The sequence below is a fragment of the Lepidochelys kempii genome, chromosome 3, assembly GCF_965140285.1.
Source record: "Lepidochelys kempii isolate rLepKem1 chromosome 3, rLepKem1.hap1, whole genome shotgun sequence".
NCBI classification, from domain to species: domain Eukaryota; kingdom Metazoa; phylum Chordata; order Testudines; family Cheloniidae; genus Lepidochelys; species Lepidochelys kempii.
Genome location: NC_136382.1, coordinates 81,731,613 through 81,757,309, shown reverse-complemented (window position 1 = coordinate 81,757,309; position 25,697 = coordinate 81,731,613). Strand labels below are relative to the sequence as shown.

Here is a 25,697-nt window from a genome sequence, read left to right as displayed (position 1 = left end):
GGTATGCTAAGCTAAACTCTCAGTCAGTTAGCTGTGAACTTGTGGAATCTCCAGAAACTCCAGAAAAGTGAATACCATGTGTTTGGGAACAGTTGATTGTACTAAAGATCCCTTCATATCCCCAGAACGAATTACCAACCAGTGGTCGTTAACTAATACTTGAATATTCTGAGTGAAGTAGTGTCTTTTACTGGAGCAAGTTCTGTTGGTGAAAGAGATGAGCTTTTGAGCTACACAGAGCTGTGTGTAGGGACTCTAATAAATTATAGATTTATTATAGGGTCAAACAGTGGGAATGTTGAAAGCCCCATTTGGAAAAAAAAGTGTTTAAAGATGTGTGCGCCCCTTCCCAATTAACAGACAGGTTTTTAGGAAGGAGCGACTTGAACACTGCAGGGCCCACCAGTCAAGTGTGATGCCGCCTCACTTCAGCTGTGGTTTACGCTAAGGCTTAGAGTCTAAGCATGGATTAGAAGTGATAGAAACACTAAATAGTTGCATCGGTGGCAGCTCTGGGAGTAGAAATTAACAGTCCTGCCTCTCTGTCTTTTGGGATAACCACTAGACAGCACTCCTTCTAGTTACTACATATGTGTATAAATAACTTGCGTCACCACTTCATGTTGAAAGATGGTAAGACGCTTCCAACCTAAAGATGTGCAGTAGGTGAGAGACGGCCAGCAACCAAAGATCACTGGTACTGCCAGTGCATTCGCTACTAGTTGCTGGCGGAGCGAGCCACATCCTACTTCGGTAGTTTAAAACAAACAAAAGAAAGTGTGCTCCAAACATTTATTTAAAAGTGAAAGTTATTTTTTTTAAATGCTTCAACTTTAAACTGGTAACATGCTCCTTCATTTCCTTTTTTCCTTTTCTTTCAAGTCGAAATAAACTAGCAATCTAAAATGTACTGGAGAAACATTTCTGTTAAGTGAACACAGTTATTGCATATATTTTAACTTTCCCTGGTTCAGATTTGGTTAATGTGTGGCAAATGTTAGAAAGTTGTGCAGCCAAATAGAAAGAGTGACCCGGGCATTTGTTTGGCTTTATCTGTAGGCTATGCGTTCAGTGAAGATGGTGAATACTTTGCTTACGGTCTGAGTTCCAGTGGCTCAGACTGGGTAACTATCAAGTTTATGAAAGTGGATGGTCCTGAAGAGCTTCCAGATATGCTGGAAAGGGTTAAATTCAGTTGCATGGCTTGGACCCATGACGGAAAAGGCATGTTCTACAACAGCTATCCAAAACAAGATGGGAAAAGTGACGGTAAGTATGTCTCGCATCAGTGGAGAAAAGTAACCCCTTTTTTCAACAGGTGGGTGTAATAGTGGCTAGAAAATTGTTTTACTCGAGCACTATTTAACCACATCCATGGTGAGTTGCCCCAGGAAATTTCCTTGGGCAGTTGAGATGTGTAGAGTATTGATTGACCTCTTGATACTCCTCACTCCCCTCTGAGATTGCTACTTCTATAACTACTGTACACTGCACTCTCCATTCCTGAAAAGACTTAACAAACATATGTGTTCCCCGATAATAGTGGGAAAGGTGTGTAAGTCTTTGAATGATCAGGGTCTAAATCCATATACATTATTTTTCTTTATAAGTATGTTTTTTTTCCTGTCTCTCTTGTTCTGGTTTTTTTGTGTTTTTGGTTTTTTTGAACAGTTTACTCATCTTTCTTTCCACAGTGAGGTTTTTGAAGATCTTGTACCAAGCACTTTTTGGTAAATATACTGGGAGCAAGTCTTTTATTTTTACACATTCAACTGCTATGGAACTATAATTTGGACAAACTTCCAAATTTGGTACCTTGTCTTGTCCTTTTTGCATTGAAATAATGCTCCTAGTTCAGAAGTTAAAAAATTACGTAGCAGTGCTGTACAGTAAATCTAGAAATATTTGGTAAGGATTGAGTTACTGACTAAACTGCATCTGTCCGTCACTCCTGAACATTTAAAACAAACAAATGTTTAATGAGAAAAAAATCAGGAAATGCAGCCTAAATGTTGCATGCCCAAAAATTACTGGGCCAATATTCTTTTTTTACCTTGATTTGATTAAACAAAATCTGATGGCATGGATTCCTATTTTCCTATCACAAGCTTCATCTAGCACTTCATGCAAAGCCTTAAAATATCACTTCTTGATTTTTAGCAACTATTATTATATGAACACTAACTGATAATATCCTAGTGATACCAATGTTATCTTACTTAGTTACTGTAAATTTACTAAATAGAATGACTATCAATGGCATCTCATGTTACATGATGCCAAAACCTACTCCGATATTTTGGACTCCTTGAATAATGTTTTCAGTTGCTGATGGTTTCCAGAAAATGGAGCATGAAACAATGCGTCCTGAAATTAGTAATATTTGTCATATGTGCATCTCCCTCAAATACACACCCTTCTTACTTGTGTAGTGAGAATAAGAATGGCTGCTGGCCGTTTCCGGCTGCAATCCTTGAATAACTCCTTTCACCACAAGTGTGTGTACGGAGGCAGAGAAGCTTGCAAAAAGTTTATGGTGTACATAAAAGTTGTCTTTGAAAATGAAATAATTCCCTTCTAATTATACCAGGCACTGAGACCTCCACTAATGTGCATCAGAAGCTGTTTTACCACTTCCTTGGGACTGACCAGTCAAAAGATGTTTTATGTGCCGAATTTCCTGATGAGCCAAAATGGATGGGTGGAGCTGAGGTAAATTACACACTTTATTTATCTTTATGCATGTTCAGCCTCTTTGATTAAGCCAAACTGTAATATTTATTACAAACAAAAAAATCTGAGAGACCATTATTAAGGTTGCAAAGTCAAAGGCTCAGAAGTTAGGAAGTGCCATTATTAAAGCTACTTGTGCAATTTTAATTCGGTCATTCAGTGCATCTGCATTATTATACAGACTTTAATTGCATGATCACATACTATTTTTTTTCCTTGAGACCCTGTGTCCTTCAGCACAAAGTTTGGACAAGCTCTGGGGATGAAACAGGGTAGTGTAGTGAAGGAGGCGGTTGTCTATAGGCTCCCTGGCTCATTTGTTGTGGAAGTTGGAAGGTGCACTACGAAAGAGGCAGATGATTGCAGGAAAAGAAGGGGGCGTTTCAGGGATAAAGCAGGTGAATGCTGTCCTGGAGAATTGGATTTTATCCTTCCCTGCCACAGGGAATGATGCTGGACATGTCATGTAAGTCACACTTTTTACAGGTGATCACTAATTGTGACTGCCTCATTGTCTGGAGCCTGACATGAGACCCGGAGGTCTGTCTTGCAGCGGTGCTGAGCACTCACAGCTGCAACTGAAGTCAATGGAATCTGTGATTTGAACATTAAGTATATGTAACATATAATGCTAAATACTCTGAAAAATCAGGTCCTAGATGTCTTAAGTTGGGTACACAATTAGTTAATACTTTTGACCTTGAACTCTGTGTCTCAGTTCCCATCTATAAAATGGGGATAATAATATCCTTCATCTCATAGCTGCCTTGTGAAGATAGATTAATGTTTGTGAAGCACTCAGATGCTATAGTGATGAGTACTCTAGAAAAGCCTGCAAGGAAATTAATAGTTGTCTTCAAGGTGGGATTTTAATAGTGTGAAGCAAATAAGCAGAGGGCCACACACTGAACAATAAATATAAAACAAAACATTGAATAGCTGCTTACTTAGTGAGCAGCATTCTATGGTACATGGAATGAGGCAAGGTTTTTGTAGAAAAAACTACGTGTGATTAAGTTAAAGACACTATCATAATTAAGGCTAAGATTTTGTTATGGATATTTTTAGTAAAAGTACAGACAGGTCACGAACAAAAAAGAAAAATTCACGGAGCTATGACCTGTCCGTGACTTTTACTAAACCTGACAAAATGGGTCTTTGGATCCCCACACTGTCTGAAGTGGGGCTAGGAGCCACCTGCAGCAGCTGGGGGCAGTGGGGAACCTGCGCCACCTGCAGCTGCGGGGGTCCTCTGTTGCCCATGGGGGCTGGGAGATGTGGGGTGTCCTGCTGCCCATGGGGGCCGGGAGTTGCAGCTGTGGGGTTCACGGATTCTGTGACTTCCATGACTAAATCGTAGCCTTAATCATCATGCATATTCAGAAGGTGCCTGAATTAAGGTTGCATAGGTAGGAACTGCCAGAATTAAAGTAAACTTTTGAGTGCTTAACTTTGCAATCGTAATGTTCTTTTAACATAGCTCTGTTGTAACTTTCTGGGTTGTGTGTGTGGAGGGAGAGGTGTGGAGGGGGCTTTTTTTGTTTGTTTGCTTTTTTAATTTTTTAAGGCACACGGAAAAAGCAAATGCCATCATGTGGCAGCATGTTGACACTCACATAGGTCATCAGCAGGGTTGGAAACTTGAGACCAACTAAACAGACCTCAGCCACATGAACAAACAGAATAACTGATAGCAGTAGTAGATTGTCATCCTCTATGTGGACCAACACCCGAGGGGGATAGAACACTGCCAATGGATTTCAGATACTTACTGACTGTAGAGTAGTGGTGAGACTTGGGATTCTTGGGTTCCATTCCATGCTCTGGTGAGGAGTATGGTCTAGTAGGCACAGATTCTTCTTCTAGCTCCACAAACTTGACTCCAACCTGTTCATGTCCCAGTCCTGTCTCTTCGCCACTCCAGCTCCCATTCTCCTCACCTAGCCAGTCCTAGGCTTCAGTCCTCAGGTTTCTTATCTATCTTACTGCCTAGCCAGTAGTTCCTGCCCCTGGGTGGATGGGTGTTATCTCAGTCTCTTCTCCTTTTCCTTCCCCCCCCACCCCTGTTTCCCTCCATGGCTCAGGCTATGTCTACGCTACCATGATAAGTTGACCAACGCTACGCAACAACAGGTACGTGAATAACATAGCTGAAGTCAACCTACCTTAGGTCAAGTTGCCGTGGGTCTATGCTGCGGGGGGTTTGATGGGAGAAATTCTCCTGTTGACTTACCTTACTCTTCTTGTCAGGGGTAGAGTACAGGGATCGACTGGAGAACGGTCTGCTGTCGATTTCGCAGGTCTTCACTAGACCCACTAAATCAACCGCCTGTGGATTGATCTCAGAGCGTCAATCCCATCTGTAGTGTAGATGTAGCCTTAGTTTCCTTGCCCAACGAGTTCCAGTCTTCTCTACCCATCCAGTCCCATTGTTCCATTCCCCACCCCTTAGTCCAGCTCTTACCCCTCCTGCATTCCAGTCAGGAATAGGGGAGATCATTTGAGAGCACTGGGGAGACAGGTTCCCATGCTCTCAGTTTAGGTGACCAGGCTTGGCACCACCAGGGCCTACAGTAGCCCAGAGCTGAAAGTGTGGGGGAAAGTCCTGCTATATGAGCAGGAGTGGAGTCTCTGATGAGTATGTGTAAAGTCTAACTTAAAAAAAAAAAAGTGGAAGAAAGCATATCCCTGGCACAAAGGCCACCCCTGCCAAATTTCAAGTTCCTACTCCAAAGCATAGCAAAACACTTCCCTGTCCTTCCACCCCCCAGTCTCCTCTAAAACAGCTGAACCATTTTGACTGAAATTTTCCAAAACAATTCTGCATAGACAGATGGCAGACACGGAAAATCAGTCCAAACAGTTGGAAAAGTTTTAAATACAACCTTTTAGTGGGATTATGACTGCTTGGGTCAGAGACCCCCTTGGGACTGCCACCTGGTGTGCTGAGACTATCTCTGAGCCTGTTTTCCCTGCCAGCTTGGGGCTTCAGTGCCCTGTCTTGTTGACCCAGACACGCTAGCCTGCTGCAAACACAGGGCCAGGTCTGAATCATGTCCCTCCAAAGCTACAGACTTAACTGGAAACAGCTTAAGAAGTGGTCTTGTCTCTAGCACCCAGACGCCCAGTTCCCAATGCGATCCAAACCTCAAATAAATCCGTTTTACTCTGTATAAAGCTTATACAAGGTAAACTCATAAATTGTTCGCTCTCTATAACACTGATAGAGCGAGAGATGCACAGCTGTTTGCTCCTCCAGGTATTAATTACTTGCACTGGGTTAATTAATAAGCAAAAAGTGATTTTATGAAGTATAAAAAGTAGGATTTAAGTGGTTCCAAGGAATGACAGAACAAAGTAAATTACCAAGCAAAATAAAACAAAACCATGCAAGTCTAAGCCTAATACAGTAGGAAACTGATTACAAGTAAAATCTCACCCTCAGAGGTGTTCCAATAAGCTTCTTTCACATGTTATACCAATAAAATAAAAACCAGCAGGATCTTATTAAAGGGGAAAAGGTAAAATGCCACATTTATTGTGAATACAGAAATAATCATAGTAAGCAGTTAGTTATAGCTATAACATTCCATTCAATTTCATATTTATTCACACACACACACACACACACACACACACACACGTTCTGCAAGATTGTTATCATAGTTACCAGGCTTAGAGTTGCTCATGCCAAGCCACTGGCCAGGTGGCCTGGACATGAGGAGGGAGCAGGGCCTTGTCAGATGCTCATCTGATGCTCCTGGAAGTTGGTTTGCAGAATCAGACCCCAAAGTTCTCACTTTCTAGAGTCCATTTTTATAGGAATTTCTTCCTATGCCAGTCTATGGGAATTGCTTCATGCTGTTGCTGAATCAATCAGCAGATGGCACATTCCTGACAGCTCTGTGCTGCCAGATGTTATCTTCTCTTTGGTTCTCCCATTCTTGAGGCTGTTGGGTGGATTCCAGTCTGCCCTCCCGGGGGTCCTCTGGTTATTTCCACTTGACGCCTTCTTCAGCCGATGGACATTGGATTCTTAGGCTGGCACCTCCCTGATCATTCAGTTGTTATCCACACCAAGCATCCATCCACATACATCCTCTATCTCTGTTTTAATCACAATTGTTAACAAAGCGAGATGAATACAACAAAAGGGCGGGGAGTCTCTGGGTGCTGTTTCTGTTGTTACAGAGTATTGCTTTGAGTCTCACTCTCTCTGAAGAAAAGGAGTACTTGTGGCACCTTAGACTAACCAGTTTATTTGAGCATAAGCTTTCATGAGCTACACGAAAGCTTATGCTCAAATAAATTCGTTAGTCTCTAAGGTGCCACAAGTACTCTTTTTCTTTTTGCGAATACAGACTAACACGGCTGTTACTCTGAAATCTCTCTGTGTGAATAGTTGTTGTTACAAAGAATTGCTTTGAGAAAAGACTCTGTCTTAGAATGTACTAGCACAATTAGCAGCTTGCAAGTTTCACACATACAGGGAGAGAAACAGTACCAAAAACCAAGAGACCTCTTAATTAGTAATACCCTGGAATTTAAACGATGGGGAATCAAACTCATTTGTGATTTTAATACAGAACTTCTTTAATATGATCCAACACACAGACTAGACTCCTTTCTAGTCTGTGCCCAATCCTTTCCCTGGTACAGTCCTTGTTACAGCTCAGGTGGTAGTTAGGGGATTTCTCATGACTGCAGCCCCCTTTGTTCTGTTCCACCCCCTTATATACCTGTGACACAAGGCAGAAATCTTTTGTCTCTTTGTGTTCCCACCCCTCCTTCTAACTGGAAAAGCACCAGGTTAAAGATGGATTCCAGTACCAGGTGACATGGTCACATGTCCTGTGAGACCCCCAAGCCTTCATTCTTCCCAGCCTGACTCACAGGAAGGCTTGCAAGTAAACAGAGCCATCTATAGTCAATTGTCCTAGTTGATGGGAGCCATCAAGATTCTAAACCACCATTAATGACCCACACTTTGCATAATTACAGTAGGCCCTGAGAGTTGTATCTGAAACTAGGAATATAAAATATAAGAATGATACATTCATACAAATAGAATGAACACACTCAGTAGATTATAAGCTTTATAATGATACCTTACAGGAGACCTTTTGCATGAAGCATATTCCAGTTACATTATATTCACACTCATTAGCATATTTTCATAACCTCATATGGAGTGCAGCGTCACAGGGATGTGTTGGGCAATCTTAATATTAGGTTGCACTACCAGTCTCACCTACAACAATTTAATAAAGAGCCACAGGCTTTTGTGGGTTGAAAATAGCAATGCATTGGCCACAGAGTAACTCCTACCTTGCATATAAATTGGCAGACAGAATCGGTGAAAATAGCAGTCATTCAGGTAATCATAGAACTGATCTTCTTAATAGTTGATATTCTCTTGGAATTTTCAGATCTACTCCAGCTACTGTGCTTAACCACTGTGCTCTACTGCTATTTATGATCTTTTTATTATTTTTATTTTTATCTCCTTTGTGATTAATAATACTACTTTTGTCCTACTTAATGTACTCAGCGCATGAAACTACAGTAGTTAAATATTTTTTAAAAATAGCAAGTCACTGTGAACAGAAAAGCTGGAACTGTTGGAAGACCAATAGTTTCTATCAAAGAATTTAAAAAATCAATTTAAGAAAAAGGCAGTGATCCAGATTTAGATCCCTCATTTGTGAAATTCCTTGGGAAGAAAAACATCCGTGAAGCAGGGTTGTTTTTTTGTTTTTGTTTTTAAATTAGAGCACATATGAATCATAAAATCTATAGATGGCAAAGACCTCTTAAGCTACTGGTTTCTCAACCAGGGGTCTGGAGGCCCCTGGGGGTGGGGGGCGTGAGCAGGTTTCAAGGGGTCCGCCAAGCAGGGCCAGTGTTAGATTTGCTGGGGCTCAGGGCAGAAAGCTGAAATCCCACTGCATGGTGGTGAAGCGTGAGGCCCTGAGCCCTGCCACCTGGGGCTGAAGCAGAAGCCTGAGCAATTTAGCTTCATGGTGCCCCCGTGGTATGGGGCACTGGGCAACTGCCCTGCTTGCTACCCCTTAATGCCGGCCATGGCTTTTAGATTCAGAAAACCAGTTATTGTGGCACAGGTTGGCCATGTCATTTTTATAGCCTGTTTGGGGCCCTCAGAAAGAAAAAGGTTTCAGAGTAACAGCCGTGTTAGTCTGCATTCGCAAAAAGAAAAGGAGTACTTGTGGCACCTTAGAGACTAACCAATTTATCTGCATCCGATGAAGTGAGCTATAGCTCACGAAAGCTTATGCTCAAATAAATCGGAAAGAAAAAGGTTGAGAACCCCTTTCTTAGGCCACGCAGTCCGTCCATGAAGTAGTTGTTATTCACTAGATCACATACTGTAAACTTTAATCTGTCACTGAAAATTAGACAAATAGTAAAAACGAGAAAGTTTATGGAGTTAAATTGATAAGAAAGGGATGTAACTTGAAAACTGTTGTCCTTATTTTCTCACTCTTGTAAATAAACTGATTCCTCTCAGTCTGTTGGTGACAGATGTCTTGTAGTGATGAACCCACTGATTCACACTGGTGACGCACGTTATTAGAGTACACATGTTGTTGTGAAAGCTAATTCATTTTCCTTTTGAGCACTGTGTTCTGATTTACCAATATGTACAAAACCTACGGGATCTTTTTATGCTAGCTAGGACAATAATATAAGGGGTGATGGTGTGCTCTCTTGAGGGAAATCTTGCCTCCAAACTCATAGTAGGAGCCTGTTGAATGATCTCTTGTGGGTTAATGGAGGGGAAACCTGCAACAGAGGCTTTTTCTATTCAAGTGGAAGAAGCAGGGCAGACATGTCTTGATTTCAGAAATGTGGAGCTGAGTGTGAGGAGAACTCATTGTAGAATCTTCATGATGAAAGGCAAAGAGTTTGCCATGCCAGGCTCAGTGTCGCTGTCACATCTTTGGCCTCTGAAGGCCATGTCCGTGTCAGTTCTGTACCTAGTGGTTCTACCACCGAGACAGGGAGCTTGGGGAAGATTTACATTAATGAAAGAAGTCGCTTTTTTTCTAAAATTTGCCTTCCGTGACATTTTGTATGTGATAATGACACAGTATGGTTGTTATGCTGACTGAGCAAACCACCTCTCTGTTTTGTAGCAAGAATTTATCTTTGTACAGCATGAAAACTAATATTAAGAGTGTAGGGACGCTGCCAGATCCCTTAGGGCCTGCAGATATTGAAAGGGGTTGCTGCTGTGAACCTTGGGGAAAGTAATGAAAAGAGAAATTTCTGGATAATGAATTAGTACTGCTTCCCTGGGATCTAGGAAGATTAATCCACCTGAAATTCTGATCCCATGGAGGGAGTGAGAGGACCTAATGGAGCTTGATTTGTTTTACAGATTTGAGGGTAGCCTCCCTGATTTTACTGAAGAGACAAATAGCTATGTACTAATCTAATAAAGATGCTTGAACTGGTGTAAATTCTAGGAGTGCCCTGGGCTCCTGTTGTGAAAGACTTTGCACTTGTATGTATTAAATGAAAAAAACAAGCTAATAAAAAAATGAGGACTCTTACAGGGAGGGTGGGGGTGGGACAGTGTGTGGAGCTTGCCCATCAGTTTTAGTATCTTTAATTGTAGTGTTTTCCCAAAGTCCCTTCATGGTAAAAGAGAAATTGCTGTGTGTAAAGGGTGGGAAAATAGATCAGAATTTCTCTTTATAATGAACTTTGTTTGTAAGACTTGACTGAATCTTGTCTGGCAAACTTTTGAAGGGGTATGTGAGAAAAATGGACCATACAAAGTTAATTGGAAAAATTCAAGAGACTTTGTACACCCATGGCATCTGTTATTAATTAAAATGTTTACTGGCTTTGCTGCACTCTTTAAATATTTTTGGCTGATTATTTTCTCTTAAGGTGCTGATATCCTATGAAATGTAACCATCTGCAATTGAACATCTTTTTATTAAGCAGATTTGTTGTGTATATCCAGAGTCTTATCTACTTCCTTAAGTGACAAAAAGTTTACGTAGCGCTTAGCTGTGTTGGCCTTGGAAGGCTGAGAGAGCTGGGTTCTCTTCCATTTTATACAGTTATAGCAGTGTAAACCCAAATAAATCCATTGGGTATACCAGGTGTAATTGAAAAGCTTAATCTGGCCTATAGAACCTTGCTTGTTGCTGGTGATACGTGAGATGGAAAGAACTCCTTTTGATTCTTGTATCCAAGGCTGAGTTTGCAGGGCTGACTCATGGAGGGTGGGGTGAATACCCTTCTATTTGCAAATGTCACACTTGAAAAGGAAATCCTTGGGATGACAGAGTAAAGCCACTGTACTTTAAAAATTCTCTATGGAAGATATAGACCTGATTAGGTATATATTTTCAAAGGAAAAAAATGAAAATAGGACAGTGACTTGGGAAAAGCAAAGTAGAAGAAATTTGGTCAGTTTAATACCTTTGAGAGACAATATACAATAAAAAGCTTCAATTCCCTGACTCATTACTCATTCAACTCTGGGGCTTGCATGTCTATCTGATACGATAGCTGTTTGATTTAAACATAATTGCTGATGCTGCAAATGGTATTGAAAGATTGCTTTGAAAGATTGATAGAAACAATTTAGTTTATTTCCAGTCTGTGTGTTAAAAATAATCCAGCTATAAATATAAAGATGATGGCATCAAGTCTCTTCAGTACTCCAGAATATTTTTGTATTGAATTTAAGATGGGAAGGGGCAAAAATCAGTTTGACTAACTTCCCAGTAGAGGGCAGTGTGGAATGAAGATTTCTGAAACAAATACAGTATTGTAGGCTATCTTCAAAAGAACAACAAATGCATTGTCTTAATTAATACTGATCTTTGTGTATTATGGCGTATTTTTACAAACTACTGCAGCATATATTCCTGTAGCATCCAGATTCATATTTTCAAAGTTAAACAATAAGTTATGTATAGCCTTTCACAGCTGGTAGAGTTGAAGAATCACTGTGTATTAGGAAAGCAAGCCAAACAAAAATTTGAAACCAAACCATTGTTTCCCAGATTTGCCAATGCTGCATCTTATAACATCATATATTGTTCTCTAATGCATTAGACTTGGTCTCAGGACTGCCATGGGGAATGTATTCCAAAGGCTAGGTGTGTAAGGTGAAGCTTTGTTTGCACTAAACAATTTTTTCCTAAGACTTGCCATTGTTGCTACCAGTGGTGGAGCTGAACTTGTGATAGGAGTAGGTGAGGAAACTCTGTGGGCTGCTGGAAAATAAGTTACATACAGCCTGGGAGGGCTCCGCCAATGTTTCTGGGGTGTTTTAACAGTGAGATCCACCTACGTGGATATAGAATAAGAGGTGGCTCTCAAGGCCAGGTCCTAGACTATTCAGGGTTTAAACAACTTTTAGTGTACTCAAAGGCAAACAGGAAGAAAGTGCAACATGCACATGCCAGTGCTAGAGCTCCAGGATGGGGTGTGGGAGGGAGTTTGGGATGCAGGCTGTGGCCGGGCGGCGCTTACCTCAGGCGGCTCCCGGAAGCGGCTGACGTGTCTGGCTCCTAGGCAGAGGTGTCAGGGATCTCTGTGTGTTTGTCCATGGCTACAGGCACTGCCCCTGCAACTCCCATTGGCCATGGTTCCTGGTTCCCTGCAGGGGCGGCGCTCAGGGCGGGAGAAGCGCACAGCGTCCCCGGGACCGCCCCTGCACCTAGGAGCTGGACATGCCGGCTGCTTCCAAGAGCTGCATGAAGCCAGGGCTGGCAGGGAGCCTACCTTTGTCCCACTGCACTGCTGACTGGACTTTTAGCAGCCTGGTCAGTGGTGCTCACCAGAGCCACCCAGGTCCCTTTTTGACTGGGTGTTCCGGTCGAAAACCGGACGCCTGGCAACCCTAATGACTGGGGGTGGGGTGGGGGTCCTAGGTGCTATAATGCAAATACTATGATAATGCAAATACTTATGATTTAATTACATTAACAAATTTTAGCCAAGCATTCATTTCAAGAGTATACCAGATCATTACCATAGAACCTCACTCCTGATGGGTCTTAGACTGTTACACAAAACATAGCATGTAGTGCAAAACAGTACTGATGTCATTTGAAAGGTGAAATAGTTTTGCTTTGTCCTTTCTGTTTGTCAGTTCAGCAACAGTCTTCCTCCTTCGTGCCTGCACTCTTTCTTTTGGTAATAGTGCTGGAAAATAACTCACTGTTGCTGTTGACATCACTACGGTTGCTGAGCCCCTGAGTATTGGTACCATGCTCGGCGCAGCTGGATCTCTGTTGCCACCAACTCTTCCTTCTCCGGAAGGTCTAACCTTCCCCTGCCTGGTTTACAGGAACATTGAGTCCAGTTCCTAACTCAGCCACTTGGCTCCACTTGAGTGCTTTGTTGAGTTTGTTCTGTTTCATTAGGAATGCATTATGTGATAATGACCATTATCCTCTTTGGAATGCAAAGAAAGCTAGTGTTTGAGGAAGAGCAGCAGTTTGTAAAAATAATGATCAGGGTTTCTTAATGACTTCAGGGTGAGAATTATAACAGCATTAAAAATGTTTGGTGTTACAGGCAAAGTGAATGTATCTTCCCTCGGACACCAATGTGTTCTCTAATCCCTGAAGTTTTCTGCATCGAAATATTTATTTATTTTTTTCATAGCTTGTCAGGCAAAATAATTTCTGAACTGATTACTTTTCCCTTGTAGTAGTACAACTAGACAAGATGAAGGGGGGTAAATAGGCTTGCTGGCTTGTATAGGAGTAAAATACATAGTTGCTTGATACAATGTGGCAAACTCTAAGGGCTGTCATTTGTGAAATAAAGAGAAAGTAAGAATACATCCATCTGGAGTGTTGCTGCAGTAACTATCAAAGTGATTTTAAAAGCACTATTTGTACTGTTGATGAAATCTTGGGCACTATCAATACTACTACTAAATTATTTTTTTTTGTTTCAGGTTAAAATCACTTTTATAGATGTTATAGCTGTGGAGAAATACATAAAGCCAAAAAAGTATGAAATTCTCAATCACTGGTAATTTGAAACACAAGATTGGATGATTTTCCAAAAGATCTATACTCCAGCCCCAACAGTAATTATTTTAGGGAAGTTCTGTGGCTTGTGTTATGCAGAAGGTCAGACTAGATGATCACAGTAGTCCCTGCTAGTCTTACAATCTATGCAAATCCTGCATTCTTCTTGTATTTTATTTTTTTCACACACACACACACACACACACACACACTAAATTATGTATGAAAATCTTGGTATTTTCTAAGCAATACACCTGGATTGAACTCTGTGGCCCTTACATAACATTTTTTGATTAAATTCAGTTTTGCCAGTGGATATGATAAACCATAACTGCTATATGTATTGCATTCATAAAAGTCCATCCACTTCTTTGGATTACTAATATAATAACAGAACTAATCTTTTCCTCTAGCAAATAACGTGTAGCCTGTTGGAGAATATATTTCACTGATACTGAAAGTTTTGAGTTCAAATGTTTTTTTCTCCTTGGATATTAATTCATCTGTGTTTCATGGGTAGTCTCATCTACCTCGTAACTATCTTCCTATATAGGCAATATCTGTATTTCCAAGAAACAAAGTTAGTGTGAACAAAAGAAAACAAAACAAAAATATCCACCAAATCCTAAATTAGAAAATGGAAAAACTCAGCCATCAAAAATGTAATGGCAAGAGCAAACAAAATAAATGTTTACTTTTGTCAAAAGGTGGGGTGCAGAGGAATTTGTGTGTTTGGGTTTGGGGGGGTAGCCAGCCCCTTGCAGGGGAAAGAGGCAGGGCTAACTCAGGGGCAGCAAGCAGGATTGCAGTGAACAGCAACAGCCTCTTGCGGGGGCGGCAGGTAAGGTTCCTGTAACCCCAGCCTCTTGGGTGGGGCAGGATTCCAGCAACCTGAGCCTTGTGGGGGAAGGAGGGGCAGGCAGGGTTACAGTGACCTAAGCCTCACGTTGGGGCGGGGCGGAAGGGCAGGCAGGGTTCCAGTGATCCCAGCCTGGTGGCGGGGAGGGAGGGGGCCTGGGACCAGCCCCACATGGTGTCCCGTTTTTCCCTTTGGGAAATATGGTTACCCTAGTGATTGTGAATGCAGAAGAAAGGAAGTCACACCTGTTCAGTCCAGACAGAAATTGCTTATTTCATTTAAACCCTAATGAATTTTCCACCTTAATTCCAGTCTCTCTCTCTCTCTCTCTCTCTCGTGGATTAAGCCTAGCTTTCATCCAGGGCCTCCCTTGACAGACCCTACACAAATATTGAGTTAGATATTGACAGTGCAGTGTCATGTGTTGGTAAATGTGGCTGTCACTAAGGGTTTTAGGAGTACAAATCACATTGATAGACAATGGGATTTATGCCCCTAAACTTCTTAGGCCCTACTGCCTTTCAATAGGACTCCTGCTCCTAAAATCCTATTAGATGCTTTTGTTAAATCTCCCCCTTAATACTCATCAATGGGTCTTACTGCTTTGAACATCAGGAATTTTTACTGAGAAAGGTTTGCCTTGACCCGCAATCCAGAGCTCTCTCAGAAATTGCCAGGAGATCTTTTAATTTCCACTCAGACTGATAGAGGACACTGGGAAAATTTACCTCCAATTTAAAATCTTATATAAATTGTCACCTCTTACAGTGCGGACTCCCCTGATTGTACTTGTGTTTCAGCATAAGATTTGAACCCAGATCCTAGTGTGAAACTTAAACTTTGTGGGCTAGCTGTGAGTTACTAATTGGTTTTTTCTTTAACAAGATTTGGCCTCCTGAAGAAAATCCAAATGTGGGTGTGGAGAATGCTACTTCACTTTTTTTCTTTTGGAAATCACACCCAATCGGTTTACAACACAAATTGCCAATGGCATTTTGAGAAATGGATGTCTGCCTCTCCAGTAGAACATTTGTTAGCGTTTTAGTGTGCTGCAGCCAACAGTGACTTGTCCTATTGCTGTTAAATTACTTTGGGTTACAGAACTCACTGATGTCACAGCAATTAGAGTGATGCAGACAGACCTAATTGGCATCCCACCAGCAATATGCTTTGGGAATTCCTGACTCAAACTAAACCTAAGCTGCTATCAGCTCTTCATCAGTCCATCTGGGAAATGCTGAAGGAAAATTCATTAGGTATGCTCAAATCCGCCGTCATCGGCAGTCCGAAATTACCCTTTCCAAAATAACTTGTTCGCACCATTTTTTTTTTATTTTCTATCAAGCATTAACTCACAACATAACTTCAAAAAGTAGGCTGGTGTCAGTGACCCTGTTCTTGATTGAAGAATCACAAAGCACCCTATCACTGAGTCAAAAAATTTTAATTTAAATATACACTAGTCCTATTAATACCTTTATGATTCTCTGAAAAGAAGAAAGCCAAATATTAGGCAAACTAGTTTATATTCATTAAGGCAAACATTAAATATGTAAAATATGAGCAGTAATCAAAAGTGTATAATTTTTTGTTTCAGTTGACTGCAGTGCACTTGTCTCTTACACCTTAAACATGCTCATCTCTGCAACAGATAATTTTGATTTCCATCTCTCTATGTAACCTTGACTTGAAATGGATGAATTTACCTGCTGTGGATAAAGACAGCTTGAATTAATTCATCTGTTTCAGTGTACTGATGTTAATGCAAAAATAAAGCATGTTGCCCTTTGCTGTACCTCTCCCCCTCTATCTCCAAAGGTGTTGCAACCTGTTAGAGTAGAATCAAAGATGGGATTTAGATATTCTTAAACTTATTGTGTAGCATCAGTTGCAAATATTAACGATTCTTATATCGAAGAAAGGATTAACATATTTGATCAAGAAATGTAGGGCCACATGAAACTCTTCTGTCACAAAGAATCACATTTCATAACTACAGAGCAAAGTTTGCTTTAGATAAGAGATTCTCAACTGTGGTCGGCGGATAGTTCCTTCTAACGTGCGCGCCCACACACGAGAGAAAGGAGGGCCACCAACCTAATTAGTGGAGCCAGTAAGTTTAAGTGAACTTAAAGCAAAAAGGTTTTGTCTTACCATATGTTTACAAAAAGAAAAGGAGTACTTGTGGCACCTTAGAGACTAACCAATTTATTTGAGCATGAGCTTTCGTGAGCTACAGCTCACTTCATCAGATGTTTACCGTGGAAACTGCAGCAGACTTTATATACACACAGAAATCATGAAACAATACCTCCTCCCACCCCACTGTCCTGCTGGTAATAGCTTATCTAAAGTGATCAACAGGTGGGCCATTTCCAGCACAAATCCAGGTTTTCTCACCCTCCACCCCCCCACACAAATTCACTCTCCTGCTGGTGCTAGCCCATCCAAAGTGACAACTCTTTACATAATCAAGTCGGGCTATTTCCTGCATAGATCAAGGTTTTCTCACATCCCCCCACCCCCATACACACACAAACTCACTCTCCTGCTGGTAATAGCTCATCTATTATAATAATAGCTATTACCAGCAGGAGAGTGAGTGTGTGTGTGTATGGGGGTGGGGGGATGTGAGAAAACCTTGATCTATGCAGGAAATAGCCCGACTTGATTATGTAAAGAGTTGTCACTTTGGATGGGCTAGCACCAGCAGGAGAGTGAATTTGTGTGGAGGGGTGGAGGGTGAGAAAACCTGGATTTGTGCTGGAAATGGCCCACCTGTTGATCACTTTAGATAAGCTATTACCAGCAGGACAGTGGGGTGGGAGGAGGTATTGTTTCATGATTTCTGTGTGTATATAAAGTCTGCTGCAGTTTCCACGGTAAACATCTGATGAAGTGAGCTGTAGCTCACGAAAGCTCATGCTCAAATAAATTGGTTAGTCTCTAAGGTGCCACAAGTACTCCTTTTCTTTTTGCGAATACAGACTAACACGGCTGTTCCTCTGAAACCTGTCATATGTTTACAGCAGTCTGTACTGACTGAAAAGCCTTCTAGTCAGTACCACCTCTCTGCTAGTTCAATGATGCTTTATTTGTGTTTCGAGAGCTGCCGTGAGCAGAGATGTAGGGAGAGAGGGGTGATTTGGAGGCCACTGTCTCTCATTCTTATACCACTTTCCCCTCCTTGAGGATTACCTCTAGCTGGGGTTCAGGCAACAGGCAATCTGTTTACACAGGAACACCCTTTCCCCCCTTTCCATTTTGTCAATATGTAAAGTCCTTGCTCACATCCTTCTTTCTGCCAAGGAATGGCTGTTTAACTAGGTAATAGTCCTTTAAGACCTGGCTGGATGTTGGTCTGTCCTTTGTTTCTGAGAAACTGGTTTGGACCTGCTGTTCTTAAACTTGGAGCAGGTTATGGCAGTGATACATAATAGAATCTTATAACTTCACATAGAATGTTGATAAGCATATTGTACCAAGACAATAATATTCAGAAGATTGACATTTCAACTGATACCTCACAAGGCAGACTGCACAAAATGTATCATAGTCTTGTCAAAGTGGTGAACGTAATAGTGTAGACCATCACAATCGGTTTCTAATGTGACTTCCAATTCCAGTGATTTTTGGAAGACTAAAAGTGTACAACGGCTCACTTAAACAGGAAAACTTTAAATTGATTACTTCCCACCACAAAAGCTTTAGGCGAAGGACTAAATATAGTTTTTTTTCTTCCCACTGATCAAGTTAATAAATACATTTTCTCTTACTACATTGGTACATGTTACCATGTGTCAAGGCTGAATCCCCACTCTGGCACCTTGAGTGCAGGAAGTGGGGGCCTGCAAGGATTTTAAAAATTAATACTTGCACTCCAGACTTGTATTAAACTCCCAAGGTTACAGCTTCTCTCTGACCTTGGCTTGGTAAACGCTGCCACCACCCAAATTTAAAAAAAACCCTTTGAACCCAGGATGGAGCACTTGGGAATTCCTCCCTGTGGGGTACCCTCAAGCCCTTTTACCCCACCCTCCGGGGAAGACCTGAGAGAGAAAACAAAGGAAATTAGCTGTGGCTATCAGCTAATCAAACATGTACAAATCTCTTAGGACAACAAAAATCCAATCCTGTTCTTAAAAAAGGTAAATTTTATTAAAAACGAAAAGGGAAAAAATACATCTGGAACTTAGGCTTTTTGTTAGATCTTAAAAGAAACCATTACAAAAATTAGGCACCCAAAATAGCTTTCTTGGGAGTTCATTTTAAAGATTACAAGCAAACAAAAGCATCTGGGGTTAGCACAGAGGAGATTCACAAGCCAAAATAAGAAATAAACCTGATAACGTCTTAACTAAAAATTCCCTATCCAAATTATTTCTTCAAGGTATGGAAAATACAGCAGCCCAGAGAACAACAGGCAAAGGGAAAGTTTTTTTCCCATTTTTTAAAAGTTCTAGCCTTCCCATTGGCTCTTTTGGTCAGGCACCCACTCCTTTTCTTTACCTGTGGGCTTGTTAACCCTTTTCAGGTAAAGCAAGCAGAGAACAGCTACCAAGAGGGATTTTATAGCTAACTGGCTGTCTGGTTGTCCATCAGAGGGAGCTACCCACCACTTGATTTATCACACCATAGCAACAGTTACCAGGAAACAGGACACCTATGAGAAGCCTGGATACAAAAGAGGACTTATTGGTGGCTTCAGTTATGCTTTCCCATTAGAGCAGCAGGTGTTGGAGGAGAAAGCCTCAGCTGGATATTATGATGCAGCTGTTGCTCCATAAGGTTGTAACAGAGTTCAGTTTTAATAGGAACTTTAAACCTTTATTTTGTGTAAATCTCATTGAAATGGCAAAAACTAAAACATAGAATGTAAACTTTGAGGTCTACTTAAGTTTTTCATGTTTGTTTGATGAAAAATGAATTCATAGAATAATAAGAGTTCAAAAATTTCTGCTGTGGGTGACTTTGCTTCTTGTAACATTTTAGCCATCCTGGAAAACCTATGTGCCAACTTGAATGAGTTCATTTTTAATATGAGGGCAAATCTGCTGTGGTGCAAGTGATGTCTGTCACTCCCAGAGATGCTAAAAATACACCTACAACCCTTCACTAATTCTCCCTACAGCCTAAAGCAAAGTTTCCTGAGCTGGTAAAGGAGCCCAAATTTCACCTCTGAGTTCTGTTTAAATTCCAGTGCTATTCATGCTACCATTATTAACTAAGGCCATGAACCCCCACCTAGAAGACAGTTAGGTAACAGCTGCTGACCACTTCTCCCTGCTCTACCTGCTTTTTATTTTATTTATTTATTTATTTTAATTTATTTTAAACACATTTGGCAGAGAGCTTTTGCAATATCATGGCAGACACAGAATGTAGGTCTCTAATGTGACAAACACCAGTCTTACCCGCTGCACCACACTGTCTGTCTTTCAGAGTGATCCAACCAGTTTGGTTCACCATGTATTGTCTGTAACTACTAAAAACCACACTCCTCTCCCAGAGTCAGTGATAGAATCTAGGATTCCTGGTCACTGATCGTCTGCTGCTGACTAGTTAATAGTTGTGTAACCCACTAGAAAAGTGTGTGTCCAGGAAGAGGCTCCAGTCTCTGCTCTGCATAGTGAATAGCAATTATTCCTGTAACTCTAAAGTCGGAATCGAAAAATCAGGGGGTTCAAACCCTGCTGCTGATCTGAGGGGATGGTGTGGTTGAATGTGAGTCTCTCAGTGAAAAGACCTCTTTAATACAGGTTTTGCACTGAAATTTGTATGATGATATGTAAATTATTGTGTGAATTGCCAAATACACGTTTCAGTAATATGTCACACATTTTGCTTTGGGTAAACCAGGTTGGGGAGGGGTGTATATATGGTGTCCCTCACTAATCTATAGCGGATCTGTCCTCATCTTGGGAACCTGCCTTTTTTGCACAAGGTTTAAAGACTCATGCTTTTAGTTCTGGAGGTCATCAGTTTAATTCCCAATGTTGGCTGAGATGGCAGATGTACACTTGCTGATGCAGGGCATCTGCATGTTTATAGATGAAGAGACATACTTGTATGATGCATCTGAAGAAGTGAGTTTTTTACCCACGAAAGCTTATGCCCAAATAAATCTGTTTAGTCTTTAAGGTGCCACTGGACTCCTCGTTGTTTTTGTGGATACAGACTAACACGGCTACCCCACTGATGCTTGTATACTTGAAGTTTGGCATGGGGTGCCCAGAGGAAGGATCAGCACAATAAGCAGAACTGCTTGTATAATAGAGGCACATGCCTCTTGTTTCTGCTGCAGCTTCTGTCTGTATCCAATTTCCACAAGTCCATGAAAGGCTATGGAGTGTTGTGGGAAGTGAGTCTTGACAGAATCAACTTCACAGAGGTTCTTTCCAGCTGACAAGTTATGTTGCTAATTCTAAACACAGAAGATTGCTCTTGATGGACCTTTTTTGCCCAGTAACTTTTAAACAGGGATAATCTTCTCTCTATCCCATGGTTATGGCCATGTTCAGCCCTTCTTAAAATATCTTTCCTGATTCACTATCTTATTACAATTCAAGTTTCTCCTTCTGAAATCAGCCTCTGTATCAAGTGACTAGAGGTTAACTAATGTAATGCTGATTTTTTTTTTTTTTTTTTTTTTTTTAAAAAAGGCTCCAGAGGCCATCCTGGCAATTACAGGCCAATAAGCCTAACTTCAGTATGTGGCAGATTGTTCTTTGCTATAGTTTTTACCAGAATTATCAGACACATAGATGACCATGATATGTTGGGAAGAGTTAACATGTTTTTTTATAGAAAAATCATGCCGCCTCTAATCTGTTAGAATTCTTTGAGGGGGTCAACAAGCATGTGGATAAGGGTGATCAAGTGATATGATGTACTTGGATTTTCAGAAAGCCTTTGGCACAGTTCCTCATCAAAATCTCTTAAGCAAAGTAGGCTGTCATGGGATAAGAGGGAAGGTCCTCTCATGGATCAGTAACTAGATAAGAGATAAGAAACAAAGGGTAGGAATACAGAGTTTTCACAGTGGAGAGGTAAATAGCAGGGTCCAAGGATCTGTACTGGGACCAGTGTGTTCAACATATTGATAAACAATCTGGAAAAAGTGGTGAACAGTGAGGTGGTAAAGTTTGCAGATGATACAAAATTACTCAAAATCCAAAACAGACTGCAGAGTTATGGAGGGATCTCTCAAAACTGGGTGACTGGGCAACAAAATGGCAGATGAAATTCATTGTTGATAAATGCAAAGTAATGCACATTGGAAAAAATCCCAACTATACATACAAAGTGATTAGGTTCTAAATTAGCTGTTACTACTCAAAAAAGAGATCTTGGAGTCATCATGGATATTTGTCTGAAAACATTTGCTCAATGTGGCATGGCAGTCAAAAAAGCTCACAAAATTAGGAACTATTAGGAAAGAGGTAATAAGACAAAAAATATAATGCCACTATAAAAATCCATGGGATGCCCACATCTTGAATATTGCATGCAGTTCTCGTCACCCCCTCTCAAAAAATGTATGTTATAATTGGAAAAGGTACAGAGAATGGCAACAGAAATGAAAAGGTGTCTGGAACGACTTCCATACTAGGAGAGATTAAAGAGAGCGGGACTGTTTAGCTTAGAAAAGAGACAACTAAGAGGGATATAATAGAGATCTATAAAACCTTGAATAGAGAAGTGGTATTTGCCTCTTCTGATAACACAAGAATCAGGGGTCACCAAATTAAATTAATAGGCAGCAAGTTTAAAACAAACAAAAGGAAGTACTATTTCACACAATGCACAGTCAGCCTGTGGAACTTGTTGCCAGAGGATGTTGTGAAGGCCAAAAGTATAACTTTGTTCAAAAAAGAACAGGGAATGGCTCAGTTGATAATTGCCCTCTTCTGCTTTCTTCTGATGCATCTGGCACTAGCCACTGTCAGAAGACAGGATACTGGGCTGGATGAACCATTGGTCTGACCCAGTATGGCCATTCTTATGTTCTTCTTTATACCTAGCTCTCGTCTTCCTTTCTGCTCTTACCTCCTTAAATTCTTCCTCACCATGCTCTCTTTTCTCAACGCATACTGCTCATGCTGAGGCTCTCCCTGTGACCTTTACTCATGATCACCTCCATGCCTGCTTTTATCCTGCGCACTCTTCCTAGAACTCCCTTGTGGACCATGTCTACCTTGCCTTCTCCCTGTCCTTCCTAAGCCCATTTTAAAAACCTCCTTCTTCAAGGCTCCCCATAGCCTCTTTTGTGTGTATATACATACATACACACACACACGTGTGTACGTACGTACGTGAATGTGTGTGTACGTACTTGTATATCTAATGCTTTCATATATACTAAATATATAAATCCTTTTTCACTTCCATCCAGATGTGAGCATTAGTCTACCAAGCAACAGAAATATCATATTTGTCCTCATTCTTCCCTCTACTGCCTTTCTACCTTTTTTGTTATTCTCGTCTAAAGTTTTCATTTCCTCTCTATGTTGAGTTTCAAGCAAGCTGATGGAGCAGTAATGAGAAAGCACTCATTGACTGTGAGGTGTATATTCTGTGGCTATGTGGAGGGCATCTGCCTCCTGTCCCATCAAATAAGTGCCTTTCAAGAGCACCAAAACTTGTTTGTTTAAAGTGTAAGATTATATATTCAATGAAAGGTGCAGATCTTATACCTAGAAGATATAGTTGCATGCTTTAATATTTAAAGTCTGTTAGAAACTGAACTCAGTATCTGCAGACTTGCCTTTTAATTTTTTTAAGAAGATGAGTAGTCGGTCTCCCATCTTTATTGTGTTGGGAAGCTAACCCTGATGGTGTATTAGCACAGATGACTATGAGAAGATGAAGTGTAGAGAGGAGAGTGTAAATGAGTGAATACTACCAAGGATAGTCATGGCTAGACTTTAACAAAAATAAGCCCAGCATTCTTTGTCTTTTCCATTATGTCTCTGTTGTAGTTCGAATGCTCTATAACCAGTATAAAGCTACTGGATCCTATACTGTCAGTAGAAAATGAGGACACAACAGAAGTATCTATTCTTGTTCAAATAGCACATATTAAACAGCCTTTCTTTTCAGTAAAAAAACAGAAAAATAATCCCATCACATTTTAATGGTGAATTTTATGTGCTCGTCTTACTTCCTAGTAAAGTTTAAAAAAAAAAATTGTGTTCCTTTTTAAATAATTATCTTGAATGTCTTAAATGTACATGTCACTGATTTTCCTATTCAGAAGTATCTCTCAAAATAATGTGTTGTCCTAATTTTCTGTCATTTCTTGCAGGTATCTGATGATGGTCGGTATGTCTTACTATCCATACGAGAAGGATGTGATCCAGTGAACAGGCTGTGGTACTGTGATCTACAAAAGGAATCAAATGGTATAACAGGTAATTTTTTCTTTTTCTTTCATCCTTCCCTTCTTTAGGTTGTTTTTCTATATCCTCTACATAAAAAGATACATAGCTAACATTCAGCTTCTTCTGCTTAACATCAAGGACGGTCATCATGTATACATCCCATTTTTGATTTATATGTCTAAAAGGATGATATGCATGAATGTATGTTTAATGTTTATGATTTGGTTTTACAGACTAACTTTTTTTTCCAGTGTTTAAAGACAATTGGAATATTTCTTCATGCCAGAATTCTGTGGTGCATTTAAACTCAGACTATCATGTTCATTTTCAAAAGTGCCTGACTTGGATATAACTTAGATTTTCTTTGTACATTATCAGTAAAAGAGTGAAATATTTTAATTCTTTAGACCTGTAGGTATAGTCACAAAAAATTTACTTTGTAGTATTGTTTCATCTCCAAAGGTAATTTTAGTAATTGTTATTCCATCAGAACTTCGAATATAGTTATATGCATTACTGTTCTAAGGGATAGTTCTCATACATTATAGCTGGATTAACATAGTTATTGTTTATGTAATAGCAGACTTATTTATCTTACTTTCTAACCACACAAATGAGGTGTAAAAAGGGCACAGTATGTCCCTGTGCTTTTTATGCCCATTGTGTGTGTAGCTGTAAGGTCTAATATCTCCATGTTGGTAGTTTTATTGACCAGTATTTTTGATACTTCCAGAGCATTAGGCTAGAGAAATCTCCTCATAATACGCTCTCTACTCAGAGCATAACAGGCACATCTTTGCTCTGTTGGATTCTTGTTGTGTTGAATTAGAAATTTAATGACAAACTGAATAAAATCTACAACAGCTGCCACATCAAATGTCAGAGAGTAAGGAAAATTGCATTCGTGCATGTAAACAGAGTACTAGGGGGATATTTTGGTGATTGGTACTGTTCAGAAACAACGGTGCATGGGATGGATTTTGATTTTGGTTCCTTAGTTACTGCGATTGTTACCCGGGGTTCTTTCAACCCAAAGCTCTTGGTAACTTTTACTCTGTGAGAGATAGTGTCAGGAAATAAATCGGGGAAGACACGGCCGTCCGACTGATAGATGGCTGGAACAAATAGGACAACACGAGTGCTTTCGCTTAAAGCTAAACTTTACTTAGTCTCAAGCACTTACACACACGTCCACAACAGGTTAGTAAAACACCCCCAACCCTTGATAATTACCAAAGCTGAGTGTGGCTCTCGAGTGGCACAGCGGCAGCCTGTCTGCTAGTGGGGAAAACAAGATGCATCCAGAGGGAAAGTCCAGTTCTGAAGAGTCCCCCTACCTCAAACTTTCCCCCCTTATTTATACATTAGTAATAGAATGACATGTCCCTTAAAGAAAACTTGTTAAGCAAGCAGTTCCAATGGGCAAGCAAGAGGTTCCTTCTGATTATCGATTAACCAGGTGTGGGTTTTTCCAGAGTTTGCAGCCTTGAGGCCCCAATAGACATTCCTGGGGGCACATCCTGCTCTTCTAAGATGCATGTATCAGCAACTTCAACACAATCCGTATCAGGAAGGACAGGGTGTCAAGCTGCCCTTTCTGTGGCACCCAAAACACCCCCTCCCCTTCTGCCTTGGTTAAGCTAAGCCTGCTGACTTGGCTGCTTTTAGCAATAAGCCATAGTGGTT

The 25,697-nt window shown here is 40.6% G+C and overlaps 1 protein-coding gene across 4 annotated transcripts in view; it reads left to right on the top strand.

Moving 5' to 3' along the window:
* The window catches only part of PREP (prolyl endopeptidase), a 177,206-nt gene that overhangs the window by 27,028 nt on the left and 124,481 nt on the right, over window positions 1-25,697 (top strand). For all 4 annotated transcript variants that reach the window (XM_073336887.2, XM_073336888.2, XM_073336890.2 and 1 more), the window contains exons 5-7: window positions 1,060-1,269; window positions 2,591-2,712; window positions 23,936-24,041. In XM_073336887.2, coding sequence (XP_073192988.1) covers window positions 1,060-1,269; window positions 2,591-2,712; window positions 23,936-24,041 — 438 coding nt within the window. The remainder of the gene's footprint in view (window positions 1-1,059; window positions 1,270-2,590; window positions 2,713-23,935; window positions 24,042-25,697) is intronic.